The sequence below is a fragment of the Andrographis paniculata genome, unplaced genomic scaffold (genome assembly GCF_009805555.1).
Source record: "Andrographis paniculata isolate CXL003 unplaced genomic scaffold, ASM980555v1 Contig69END, whole genome shotgun sequence".
Classification (NCBI taxonomy): Eukaryota; Viridiplantae; Streptophyta; class Magnoliopsida; order Lamiales; family Acanthaceae; genus Andrographis; species Andrographis paniculata.
The window spans coordinates 9,002,644-9,016,986 of NW_026137605.1; the positions used below are offsets into that span (position 1 = coordinate 9,002,644).

The following is a 14,343-nucleotide window of genomic DNA, read 5'->3' on the forward strand; positions in this document are numbered from 1 at the left end:
TGAAACTGGGAATATGATACTGATGTATGGAATGGAATCCTATATCCATTCATCCATCCATTCTTTAGTCTCTTTTAGGCTGGCATTGTAATGCTTTTTTGCTCACTTTGTGGTTTTGTCTCGACTGTGAGTGTAAAAAGCAAGAATGCACATGTTGGGTCTAGGCTAGGCTAGATTAGATTCAGATTTTTATGATATACTAATAATTATTGTTATACAATTTGGGGATCTTGGCATTATTGTTTTGAAATGATATTTATTGGAATCACATGATTTCTAGCCAGAGTTTGGTTGATTGATTTGAAATGATACTTTCTTGGGCCTTTCTATCTCCCGTACATAAATTAAAAATTAAACAGAGACAAAAATAAGCGCAATTTGAAGGCCCTATCCGAACATAGCACAAAAAATCAAAAATTTTTAAGTCATACCTGACTCGGCACAGTAATGAACCCGAGGTGTGTCCAAAAACTCATATCTGACTCGGCACAGTAATGAACCTGAGCTGTGTCCAAACTTATATCTGACTCGGCACAGTAATGAACCCGAGCTGTGTCCAAAAACTCATATCTGACTCGGCACAGTAATGAACCTGAGCTGTGTCCAAACTTATATCTGACTCGGCACGCTAGTGAACCCGAGCTGTGCCCAAACTCATAAAGATCGGCCTCGGCAGGTTCTTAAAATTAATATTTAAATTTTAATAATTTTATATACTCCCTTTCTCTTCCAAGAAGTTATTGATTTTTTGTATGTTAATCTTTAAATATTTATTTTTATAATAAAAAAAAGAGATAAATATATTACGCAAAAATCAAATAACAACCTTTTTGCGGAACTGAGAAAGTATTAATTATCAAAATGAAGACAAATTAAAACATAATTTGATGGTAAAATTCTTGACTTATACATATTTGATTGTAGGTTCAATTCAACTATTTCAAACCGGGTCATGCTCGGACCTACTTTTTCAAACCCAATTCGCAATCGGGCCGGGCCAGCACAAAAAACCGGCCCAACCCGAATTATAACCTGCAGATGAATACACAGAAAGCAAAAGAAATACAACACTCAAGAGCAGTCTGTTAGTTCCATCAGTTTGAAGGAATTACACATTCTAAAAATACATCTGCACCAATAATAATATCATATATCCTTCTTCCTATATCGAACATCTCTCTCTAAAATCACACAGCTTGTCTAATCTCATGATACAGAGATATATTACACAGACACAACACACAATCACCAAGCGTCAAACTACCCGACATATATGTACAAACTGCATTTGATTTTAACACAAGATAATAAAACTAACTTGTTGGTGGATCAAAGCAAAGCTTCTTACAGAAAAGGCAGGTCGACAGTAACCATCATCACACATCATCCGAGCTAGCCGAGGCCTCGCTCCCGCCCACGGATGTCCCGCCACCGCCCTGTATTTCTTCCTCACTTGACGTACTATCTTCGCTAGTGTCAGAATAGGATTCACTTTCGTCGTCGCTAATGACTTCGGCCCTACGCCTCCTCCTAACGACGCGCCTCCCCTGTAAAGCAAGTCGCCGGCGCTTTCTGGCTTTTCGCTTTCCTTTGGGAAATTCTTCCTGCTGCGACTCGAAACTCTTACTCCCGATATCCTTAGAATTTTTCACCCTGTTGTCTTCGTCATCCTGTGACTCAATACTCAGAGAATCAGTGTCAAGTTGGCGCCGCTTTCTACTTGCGCTGGTCTGGAACAGAATTATCCACATATTTAGTTGATGAGACAGTTTCAAACAAGAAAAGAAATTGATTGCCTTCCAAGTTCATCACATAAGTATTTGAAAACAACAAACTGTTTATGCCGGGAGAACACCACCGCACACACCGTATTGGCATATGCCTATGTGTGTGTAAAAAGAAAACTTGTGTATCACTATTTTTTGAGCACACACTATGGAAACAGGACAATTGACTAGAGCCACCGCAAATGAAACACATCTCAGCTGCATTTTATCAAATAGTGCAAATGGTGTAATAGCATAAGTTATATACTACGCAAATATACAAAAACAAACAAGCATCAAAAAAATTTGGCCTAAAATTACAATGTATTTTCTATGTTACTGGTGAAGATATAATACTTCAATAATTATTTTCAGGAGTTACAAAAAATAAAAAATCACTACTGCTGTAAGTATGTTATACAATTACCAAATCTAGAAATATCATTAGGAGAAAAAATAAATGTGGGAGGGTTAGTAAAAATAGGAGAAGTGACAGAGAGACAGAAATGAAAGAAGATTTGTTGAAACGGAACATTCACCGGACGGAGTGGCCAATGGGTCACACTAGGGAAATAAACCAACAAGAAAATTGGGGAAACAGCTGCTCCAAAGAGAAGGGCTTTATTCATCTTCATCTAATGGGGAAAAATATAAACCAGGGCATGTCTTTCAGGGTGCTTGCATAAATAGATTTGACACTAAGCAGCTCCTTAATCCGGGTGCACACCATAGCTATGAATGCAGTAAAGGTCGCGACAGGGAAGATATATATAATTTTTAATTATTCGATTGTGGGTGAAATTGCAATAAATCTCATTCAAAGAACATCCAAAACACTTAGGGCATTACCAGATGATCTTTGAATTTTAGCTAAACACTAAGCTATTTGTCACCTGAAAACCCAAGAAATGTTGCTCATAGGCCATAGTCTACCTTCCTGGTTTTCAATCCAACTGGTTGATGTCAGGTGTGAGTTGTCAGGCTTGTTAGAGTAATACATTTCCCTGTTTACAGCTCTTAAATATTTGGATGCTATTATCACAAATATAATCTCAACTTCTAACAAGTTCAAATCTAGTAAAAGGTAAGGTATTATAGAAAAACTTATAAGCATCATCTATCACCTGGCAATGCTTGAGTAACTTGTGCTAAAAGTATTAACAAGAGCTAAAAGAGACTCACACTAACATTTGAAATTGAAATTGAAAAACCGTGCTGTTAGCTTCAAAAAAAATGAGATTGGGGTAGGAAATGGATGCAGGAAAGTACCTTGGGGCCACGGTCAACCAAACGAGCCCATTCACTTCGGTTCCTCAGGCAATCAAGAACAGCCTGAGAGTGACTTGAATATGCATATCGTTCACCATTATGCTTCCTCAAGTGTGGCCAATGCTGTAATACATACAAGAGAGGAACTTATAAAATTGAATGAAACGACCAAAGGAAATGAAAGAAACAGCTACTGTTTCTTTAGCATGCAAGGAAAAAACTGTAACAATCATTAATATGTACAAGTAAACTCACCGGCAAAACTGCATTACAGAGTTCTTCATATGTCATGCGTTTGCCTTCACTCATAATCTCAGCAATCAAACCTATGAAGCATAAAAATTCCCACTAAGGAACCACCAACCATGGAATAGCAACGTACATTAATAACCAAATCAAGAGATTTTGGAAGGCAGGCACAAACCTGGTAAAGTCCGATGTGTTTGGCGCCCACCTATTTGTGGATCATCATCAGAGACATTCCTAGATGATGGACGAGTGGATGTTCCATTGTGTCCATTGGCATCACTAGATGTAGATCGAGAGCTTCCCAAATTAGTTTTCTTCATGGACTGCACGCTTTTAACCTGAACACCATCTGCTTCCCTCCTGGAAAGTGGATCTATACTACAACCAGAATCTTGCCTCCTGCTGTCAGGCAAAGAAGGTTTTCTCTCTTTCTTAGTTTCATTGCTAGCCTCTAGAGAACCATGTGAAGTTTCTCCATTAAAATCCTTAGCTCTCCTTCTAGACGACTGAACAAATCACAAAGTTTTAGGAAAAATAACCATTACTAATAAGTCTAACCAAAACAATCAAAAAGGCAACGAGGTAAGTAGAAAGAATACCATGCTATGATCTTTTGTACCACCACTACTTGTCCGCTTCATCAACATACTTGTTGCAGTCGAACATGCTAGTTGAGGTAAACTCCCAGCATGACGCATTCGTGGGACCCTAGGAACTCTTGGAGAACTATTGAGTTCTTGATGTAGAAGTAAAGCAAGCTGCAGGTTATAGCATAGCATGAGTAATTAAAAATAATATCCAATAAATTTGGACAAGAAGGTAAGAGTTATTGCTTTATAGTTTATACCTCTTCATCACTCAATGTTGAAGGAACATTTGACCCTCCTGGAGCAGTCACCACATTCCCTCTAGATGATGAGTTATTAGACTGATGATGCTTTTCACTTTTTCCTGGTACAGCTGGCGCAGCCACCTTATTCTGTACATTTGAAGGACCCTCAGCCTGTGGATTCGTAGAGTCACCAGAATGATGATTGGAGGCCACATTTGTCACTGACAGACCTTTGGAAGAAGAATGAATGCCAGGATCCTTTGAATCAGATGGCGGTTTCTTGGAATCAGACGAGTGGGACAATTTAGCTGATGCTGATACTTTTGAGAGTGAATTCAACCTCGATGATTCTTTTACTAATTTCTTTGTCCTACCGCTTTTTTTGTCATGCTCTGTAGAATCAGGCGCAGCATTGTTTTTCACACTTCCCACATTGTTTTCAGACAAATCCTTCTGTCTTCTGAGTATAGACGTATTTTGAGAAGTTGTAACCATGCGATCCGGGGGTTTGGGCACTACATCACCAGATGTTGAAGTAGGTTTCACCACAGATACCACAGCTTTACGGCGATAAGAAGCTGTTGAGTAATTTTTGGCTGTGCTATCAGATTTAAGCAACTCATCAGCCGCATCCGAACTATGTTTCAGTCCAGAAGATCTTTTCTTTGCTACCATTGCACCTCCTGAAGAAACAGGTTCTCGCTTACTCGGCATGTCATCAGATTTATCTGCTCTGGAACTACCAACACTTGGACCCCTGATTGCAGCAATCACCTTCCTTTCTGTTGCTTCTGAATTGACTGCAGATGCCTCAATCACTTTAGTCTCATCAAGTAAAATATCAACAGAAGATTCAGGGTACTGAGGGGTCACTTTGATAGCATCTAACTTCACATCATTCAAAGGCTGTGCTTTTTGACGCCCATGATCATCAGAACCCAACTCTCCTTTTAATTTCTTATTTGGCTGGGAATTTGCCTCATCAGTGTCTGAATCTTTCCCATCTTGACTTTCTTTGCCATCTGGAGCAGCAATCGTAGCTTCCGGATCCACAAGCTCTTTGTCATGTGAGTCGATTTCTACACTTCTGATGCCTGCCTCAGCAACATCTTCAGGGACCTAATAAAACATTTAAAATTACCAGAAGAAGCCATTAAACAACAATTATCTAACCATGCAGATTCATTAATGCAACTATCAGATGATGATCGCATTAAAGTATCCAACCAACACCTTCATAAATGAGTGCGAGCGAGAAAGAGATATTAATGATAGGAGACACGAGACTTTCAGTGATAATCAACTACAGTACATCCCATTTTATTGGTGAAAAAGAAATACTGCACTTAGATTTACAAATATCTTGTTGAACAACAAAACATGTTCACTATGATTCTTGTGAAGAAGATCCAGTCTCCTGACATAATCTCTTTCACTGCTAGGAACACAACAAAACAATAAATATACAAAGCAACAAGATGGGTGACTTTCATAAGAACTAGACCTCTTAATAGAAAAAATGGGTAATTTCACAACACATTAAGGTACTGATAGAACCTGAATCTTAGTAACAGATAGTGTTTAAAATCCTACTAAAAAAGCAAATAAAGTAAAGCTGCCACCCCTGCATAAGCAACAATTTCTCTTCTTTCATGCTCAGGAAGTTATGGTCAGTATCTACAGATGATAACGAGAGAAGGTACCGAAATTCAACTAGCAGCTAAATATGTCACAAAATTGCTACATAAATGAGGGTGTCCAAAAGAATATATTCGCAATGGCCTTCAACAACAAACTCAGATTCATGATTCTGTTAGCTTATGTCTTAAACAATCACCCAGACAGTAATCTTCTCACTTTTCTGTGACTTCAAAATCTACCCTATGACAAAAGTACAAAACTAGGATGACATACCAGGTAACGTCAATAATACTATATCTTAGAACACTAACATATCAACAGCTAACCATGTTAATGCCTTGAACTGCCATTTCAAAAACCTTCAATATTGAATTCAGGTATAGGACAGAAGTTTGTAAAGCACAAAACTTTATACGAAGAAACTTTGGGATGAGACCCATGTATACACTCACCTCTTCTTTCATTGTCAAGTTCTGCGGGTGGGAATCACTTGTTTCTTTTATTGGTTCCAGGGCATTACTGGTTTTAGAAGCCTCAGATCCCAAAGGAGTTTGTCCCAAGATTTTTTGCCTAGATATGCCTTCACTTGAAACATCATTCCTGAGGGTGGCCTCCGCACCATGATCCTTTGAAGCTAAGTTTGTAGCACATTCACCAAGACTGTCTGATAGTTGATCGCCGGGAAGCTCCTTGCCACTGGGAGTATCATCTCTGGCTGCCTTGGAGCCTCTGTCTTGAGAAAAGTTCAAATGTTTCGCATCACTTGAGAATGTTGAAGCTAGTACTAAGATAGAGAAACAAAATGTATGGTCAGCAACTTAGCATAAACACGTTTCACACATAAGTTCCACCATGATTGTTTCAATCAATTCACCAAGGTAACAACAACAACCGTTTTACTGCCAATTTGAAAAAACCAGAATACATAAAAACAAAAAAAAAAAAAAAAGTGTGTGTATCAATCACCTGCTTCAGAACCATGAGTTGCCCTCTTACTAAGACCTCCCTCTTTCTCAACAGTCCTTACCTTTTTCTTTACATGTTGATCCTTTGACACTCCATGCTTCTCCTCCTTCTTCCGCTTTCCAGTGTGCAACACAATCCGTACGGTACCACTCTCTTTCTTTACGCCCTCTTCTGGGGACTCAGTAACTGGTTTTTGACCATCGGACTTCTTCTGAGTCGGAGATAACGCCTCCTCGAACCCACCTCCTTCAACCGGGCTTTTCACACCAACAGGATTCGCTACAGGAGACGACACTGTATTTTCATTCACCTTCAACAAAGAGAACAAAACTCCGGCGCCATTATCATCTTGGCTGCCATTTTCTTGAGCATTTGAATTACCGGCATCCTCTTTCTTTTCCTCGACCTTACCACCAGGATCTAAATGCGCGAATTCATCATATCTAAAATTAAACTTCTTGGGAACATAACCAGTAGACTTCCACAACTCAGGCCCGAAAACAGAAGACAATTTAACGCCGGAAAATAGCCCCGGTTCGCCGCCAGGAACCCCTTGAACGTGAACCCTCTCCTCCATCGGAAAATCAGTCCACAGCCGGAATGGCCTCCTCGCCGAGACAGTGGCTGGATTAGGGTTATCCATCAGCGTTTTGGTAGGCAACTCGACGAGAAACTCCGCCACCTCTGTCTCCTCGCTATCATTCCTAACGCCGCCGCCGCCGTTGGCACTGCTCTTGCTCTTGCAGCTATCACAGGCAAAAGATTTATCGCTTTTGACGTAACGCACGCATCGCGTGTGCACCCACACACCGCACTCATCGCAATCCACCATCTCCTCGCCATCGTCAAAATTGACGCCGCAGATGCAATCCACCGTCCACGAACCGTCGACCCAGTCGTCATGGCGGGGCTCCGACACCTGAAGCCGATGCGAGCGGCTCCTCATTTCTGGCTTAAACCTCTAAACCTAATATGGAAATCGTATGAAACCCTAATTCTCATAACTATATATATAGCCCTAATATGGCCAAATAGCTTCTGCAGACATCCATCAATCAAAACCACAAACCCCCGACCCTAACCCTAACCCCAGATTGAGAATTGAAGCAAGAAGTGGTTGAATTTGGCGGATACAGACAGATTATTTGAGAATTACAGATAGAGGGAGTGGGAGTGCTTGGTTTGGTTGAGAGTTGAGAAGGAGGAGGAAAGCGGATTTGAGAGCGCAGATTGAAATTGGGTTTGGGAAATAGAGTCACGTCCGCGGCGTTCTGCTGCGGGTGGCTTTAGCGTGTCACCCAAAACAAATCTATCTTGACCCGATTTGTGCATCCGGATCATCCGACTTGCGGGTTATTAAATTCAGAAACAAAATTGCTTATAATTCATTGATATATTTTTTTTTTCCTGTCATATTTCCTCCTGATTTCCGTATGGTAACTCCTATTCTAAAAAATATAATACAAAATTTACAAAAGAATTGCATGAAATATCTTTTTATTTTTTAAAATATTATATAAAATCTTTTTTTAATAAATTATGTATAATAATTTTAAAAATACAGTTCTATCTAAAAGTAAAAGCAATTTGATTTTTACAATATTTTATCTATCTACACCACAGTTAAAATACCAATATATTCATTATTTTTAAATTTTATACATAATTTTTCATACTTCATATAAAAAAATAAAGAAAAAAAAATATTCATATAAATTATCTCAGCAAACAAACTACACCCTTCAAAACATAAAAATAGTAGTATAACATATCTAAATAAATCACAAATTATATTAAAAGATATATATATATTTTTAAAAAGAAATATAAATATTGTATGTTGTATATTTTAGAGTAATAAATTTTCATGAATAATTTCAAGATATAAGAAAAGATTTGTTGCAATATAAAATTATAGTCAAAAAAAGTAAGTTGATTATGAAAAGTTTTTATTGATCGGATATAATCGAAATTGGTTGATTCATACAATTTTGTTAGCGTCTATCAGCGCATCAATGGCAAATCATGCCAAGAAATGCAAGTTAAACAAATGTCGGCTCAATGATAATCAATAAAATTTAATATTTGGTAAGATTCGAGAAATTAATAAGTCATTACAATATGAGTTAATTGATCATTAATCGTTATTAAGTGGAGATTAATTAACCATTAACCTGGTTAAATTTATTACAATATACAAAAATAATCAAAATAACAATGAAACACCAACAATAAAATGTTTTTATTTATCAGAAAATCTCTCAAAAATCACCGAATACTCCCGATAAGAGGCAAATATATTTTTATATTAATAAACATAAAAAACAAAAAAAAAAAAAAGAACAATAAAAGATCAAAACAAAATCCGTTGATGATATTGTTTGCGGATAGTCCGATCAACGAACGAAAAATGATGGACAGTCGCGGTCCAATTTGTCTTGAGTCCAATCAAACATGAAGACAATTCAAAATTGATCAATCCAATAAAGGCATAGGAAAAATTAATCGAATTAAATTGTAACAAACTTAGTGAAGGTGGAGAGATATAGTCGATTGAAACAATATCCAATGTGATTTTGATAAAAGACGTCAAATTAAATTTATTTCAAACACGCACAGACATACTTACATTCATCGTATTATCGTATACCATACCATAGAAATACTGCGAATGCTAGACATTCATCGCAAGGCCACACACATGTATAGAAATTGCATACAAATCAAATGTTCATTTTTCAAAGGTGAAGAAGGCATCTCAAGGACTTCCCATCAACCAACAATTGCAAGCCTTCGTTAATCTTCGAAAACGGCATCTCATGAGTGATGAACTCGTCCAATTTCACCTCCTACATCGATCGAACAAAATAAATCATGCGTATTTACAAAAACAATACATACAAATCATCATAAATCTGTCTTACTCCGTTCATGCACTGTTTGGCAAAACCTGGCAATTGCGATTTTCCTTTAAAATCGCCAAACACCGACCCCACAATTCTTCTTCCATCGAAAAGTTCCATCGGGTGCAATGGCAACAATCTTGGTGTCGGATGTATACCTAAAACTACGGCTAAGCCCCAACCCTGCCGACGAACCAAACATTAGTATTATGCAATTCATACACTTTTAAAAAATATAGGAGTATATATTGTTTTTTTATACTTCATCGTCCCAATACAATAGTCACGTTTACCATTTTTGTTCGTCCCAAAACAATAGTCTCATTTTCATAAATAATCATATCACTATAAAACTACCATTACTTTTTCATTATTATTACACAATTATCGTTACTTTTTACATTAATACAGTCACAAAGACAAAAAAGTCTTTTACCCGTCTTTTTATCCACCACCAATATAATATCAATATTCATTAAATCCGGTGAAAAATACAACCCAAACTATAGTTTTAGGACGGAGGGAGTATAAAATATCAAATCAAACTACTATACAAATACAAAATATAAGTAAAAATACAAATCAAATAGAGCCCAAAGTATTCTTTACATGAGGGTTGTGTTCTTTCTATTGATTTTTAAAAGAATTATGCTCCATTTAGATAAAATTTTAATTAAAAAAAAAAATCATTAAAAAATTAAGTATTTAATATTGTTATTTTATGAGAAAAAAATTAGGCAATTTTCGAAAAATTCATGTGAATCGTACCAAAAGAAAGAAAGTATCTATGTAAATAGATATTTAATTGTTGAAATAATATTTTGTATTAAAAATTATACTCCCTTCTTTTGATATAATTATACTAGTTTTTGTTATATTCAGTATGCATAATTTATTTATAATAAATAATTTTATTATTTTTATTTTAATTAATAATAATAATAATTAATTTGTTATTTTTTATTAGTTATTTAATAAATTTTTTATACTCCCTTTGTCTCCCAAAAATATTGTCATTTGGTTACATTCAAAATATTTTTGTATTTGAATAATTTATTGTTTTTTTTTTCTTAATTTGTACTACGTATCATAATTAATATTCAAATATCAACATCCAAAAAAATCAATGACAATCTTCTTGCGGGACAGAGGGAGTAATATTTTTACTTTTTTTTAAAAAAAATTATCCTATTTTTATATTAAAATATATTTTCTTGTAAAGGTCACATTTATTTTTTTACTTAATATAAAAAATATTTTTATATTTGTATAAAACGTTTTTTGTATAAATATCTTTTTATTAGTATTATAAAGTATATTTTTACAATTTTTTCTTAATTTATATTATATTTTAATATAATAATTAATATTTAAAAATTAATATCCAAAAAATAAATAAAATCGTTAGAACGGATGAACTAGTAACTATTTTTTTCAAATTTCCCTATCCAAGCATAATAGTATAATACTCCCTCCGTCCACAAACTAATATCATATTATTCTATTTGGGACATCTAATAGCTATTATCATATTTCTTTTTCTAAACACAAATTTTACATTTTTACTCTCTATTCATTTATTATTTTTAATCTCTATTATACAATTAAGGTCAAATTTATCAATTCATAACAAAAAGATAATTATCTAAAAAATCGCAAATATACTTTGAGATAATAGAAATTTGACAGAGAATCTAATAATTAACTTGGACGGTACAAGAGGGAGTAATATTTATTTATTTAAATGTTAAAAAAATAAAAAAAAAAAAACTTACATCATGTGTAGACAAAAATGCCTCTCGTAGAACGTCGAGGTTGCCAGCACACTCGAAGCTATAGTCAACGCCTCCTTCCGTCATCTCCCTTATTTTCTGCAGCCGTAACGGCCGTTTGATTTTGACCGTTAACTATATTAGTATTTAAATAAATCGATTAACTAACGGAGGCTCTGTTAATAAAATTAGCTGACCTGGTGTACGGCCTGGTTGTCCAAATCCTTGGGATTTATGAAGTCTGTTATCCCAATTGCTTCACCTTTCAAATATAATAATAATAACTATTAGTATTAATTTATTATTCAGAATAACCACAACAGATTAGTAATGTTTGCAATTTTGATACTTAAAATATTAGTATTATAAAAGAATATAGTAGGAATAAAGTATAAATGATTAAAATAATCTTATACAAAGGTAACGATACTTGTGTAATATATTGTAAGGGTATTTGTAATATTAAATAGATACTAAAAAAATAAATGAATATTTTATTACGAAACGAACTAAAATAAAAAAATAAATATTTTGTTATGGGACGGAGTATGTATTTAAATTAGGATTATATTATGAGTTCTATTTATTTATTTATTTCGATTTTAAATGTACCTTTGATACGTTTCTGTGGGTTTATGTCTACTCCAATAATTCTCGATGCACCTCGGGTCCTGGCCCCTTCTACAACCTACACATCAATAAAGTCATATTTGACGATTATTCCGTAAGGTTGTGGAAAATATCAGCTAGTCCCGGGCCTCCCGGGACCCCCACCGCTTGAACACTGTACAAACTATTATTATATTCAATTATTGTTAAAAAATAATACTATACCACCCACAATTAAGAGTGGAGCGGTAAGTTATTTGTAAATATGCATATTTGATGCGCCAATTGTATTAGAATCAAAATTTTTCAAAATTTTCAATTAATTGAAAAATATTTGTAAATAATTTGAATAGAATTTTTTTAAAAAAATACATTAAAAAAATTAAAATTTTAAGTAAATAAAAAATATTTACAAATATTTTAAATATTTAAATTGAAACTGAATCGAATATAATTATTAATATAAAATATAAAATATAATAATATAAATATATTCGATTCTGTTAACCAAATCGAACAAATATTAAATATACAATATTTGAATTAGAACAAAATTTGCTCGATTCGAATCAGTTTGGCAGTTAAGTTTGATTTTTTTCTCACCCCTACCAAATTATATTTTATTTTTTTTCTGTAGTTTTTTCAAATTATACAATCTAAACTCTGTGTCTGTATCAATCTCAAATCATTTTTTTTTTTCAAATTAATAGAAAGAAACAGACATGCAAAAAAAGTTATTACAAGAATATGTCAAATTTTTTCAAAAGATCTGTCTGTATAAAAACATTTTTTCACAGTGCGGATTTTAGCAGCTCTCGGGACTCGAACTCCAGAAATCCCGAGACCTCCAGGGACAAAAAAGTCAAAACACATAAAACTCACCGCCAGCCCCACCGCTCCCAGCCCAAACACCGCCACCGTCGCCCCCGCCGCCACGTTCGCCGTGTTCCATACCGCGCCGAGTCCTGGACCACCGCCGACACCACCATCGTCATTCTCAAAATCTTTTCCCCCCCAAAAAAAAAAAAACAAAACCAAAATCGTGCTCACCAGTGGAGACCCCACAGCTTAGAAGCGTCATTTTCTCGAGCGGCGCGGCGGCGGGGATCCGTACGACGCAGCCGGCGTCGACGACGGTGTACTCGCTGAACGTCGACGTGTTCAGGAAGTGGTAGATCGGAGCGCCGTCGCTGGCGGCGGAGAACCGGCAGCGCCCGTCGCCGGTCATGGTCGACTTGAAGGGGTCCACCCTGTACACCGCGCAGAGATTCGTCTTGTCGGAACGGCAGTGCGCGCAGTTCCGACACTCGCCGTTGAAGATCGGCACGACATGGTCGCCGGCGGCCATGTCCGCCACGCCCTCCCCCACGCTCTCCACCACGCTGCAACCAACCAACCATTATTGCGTGATCCATCTAAATTACCCATTTAATTAAATAATTAATTATTTTGATTAGGAATTTACCCAGAAGCTTCGTGGCCCAGAATTCTCGGGTACTTCTGCTGCGCTTCGTTCTACAATAAATTTTTAAAATTAAAAAAAATAATAAAAATTATATAATATATATATGTGTGTATAGGTATACCTCGCCTTGCCAGGCGCTGACATCGGTGTGGCAGATGGAGGTGAAGAGGATCCGGATTCGGACCTCCATTTTCTGCGGCGGGTCGACCCGGATGTCCTCCACCACCAGCGGCTGTCCGGGTCCGTACGCCACCGCCGCTGCAATACATATATATATATATATATGAATTTGGAGATAATTATATTATGTTGTTATTATTATTACCTTTGCATGTGATGACTTTTCCGGCGGTTGGCTGATCACCGGCGGCGGCGGCGGTCCAGGTGGTGTCGCTTCCGAGGCTGCCCATAATTAATGTGGGGGTGAGTAGAAGGGAGGGTGGGGGGTTGTATTTATGGGCAAAATTTTGAAGTCAAACGCGACGGGCTGCCGGATGTCTCTTTATTAGTTTCTCTGCTACTGTAACTGTGAGGAGGATCTTTATTTTAAGATTTTTTTATTTTTTTTTAAATTAAATAATTTTTTGGTGTGCATCTCTCACCAATTGACAAATGTGTACAAAAGAGATATACATAATTAAGTATTCATAATAATAATAATAATAATATTTTTTAAATAATATGTATAATATATTGTAAATCTTGATTATATAAGTACTAAATTAACAATCGACATTCTTATTTTAAGACAGACATAAATAGAAAATACTTTCTCCGTTCCAGTTTTATAGTCTTATGGTTATTTATGAATATAAAACTATTGTTTTGAAACGGTAAACATGATTATTGTATTGGAACGGATTGGGACGGA

General features: G+C 35.8%; 2 protein-coding genes across 4 annotated transcripts; both read right to left on the reverse strand.

Moving 5' to 3' along the window:
• Window positions 1-1,165: 1,165 nt before the first annotated feature.
• LOC127263510 (uncharacterized) lies at window positions 1,166-7,957 on the reverse strand. 3 transcript variants are annotated; one of them, XM_051292570.1, is made up of 8 exons: window positions 6,724-7,957; window positions 6,210-6,490; window positions 4,132-5,235; window positions 3,884-4,042; window positions 3,460-3,790; window positions 3,291-3,361; window positions 3,036-3,158; window positions 1,166-1,730 (listed from the first exon to the last, which is right to left on the reverse strand). In XM_051292570.1, exons 1-8 carry the CDS (start codon window positions 7,667-7,669, stop codon window positions 1,377-1,379), a joined length of 3,369 nt encoding a protein of 1,122 aa, XP_051148527.1. In that variant the 5' UTR covers window positions 7,670-7,957; the 3' UTR covers window positions 1,166-1,376. The 3 variants fall into 3 exon arrangements, with proteins under 3 accessions (XP_051148527.1, XP_051148528.1, XP_051148526.1); XM_051292571.1 differs by having other exon boundaries at window positions 1,166-1,670; window positions 6,210-6,541; XM_051292569.1 differs by having other exon boundaries at window positions 6,210-6,541.
• A 1,340-nt stretch (window positions 7,958-9,297) lies between these two features.
• Window positions 9,298-13,940, reverse strand: LOC127264209 (alcohol dehydrogenase-like 4). The gene is made up of 10 exons (XM_051293663.1): window positions 13,798-13,940; window positions 13,594-13,730; window positions 13,473-13,522; window positions 13,058-13,389; window positions 12,890-12,972; window positions 12,011-12,086; window positions 11,596-11,660; window positions 11,402-11,497; window positions 9,648-9,809; window positions 9,298-9,572 (listed from the first exon to the last, which is right to left on the reverse strand). Exons 1-10 carry the CDS (start codon window positions 13,880-13,882, stop codon window positions 9,462-9,464), a joined length of 1,197 nt encoding a protein of 398 aa, XP_051149620.1. The 5' UTR covers window positions 13,883-13,940; the 3' UTR covers window positions 9,298-9,461.
• Between the last annotated feature and the right edge of the window lie 403 nt (window positions 13,941-14,343).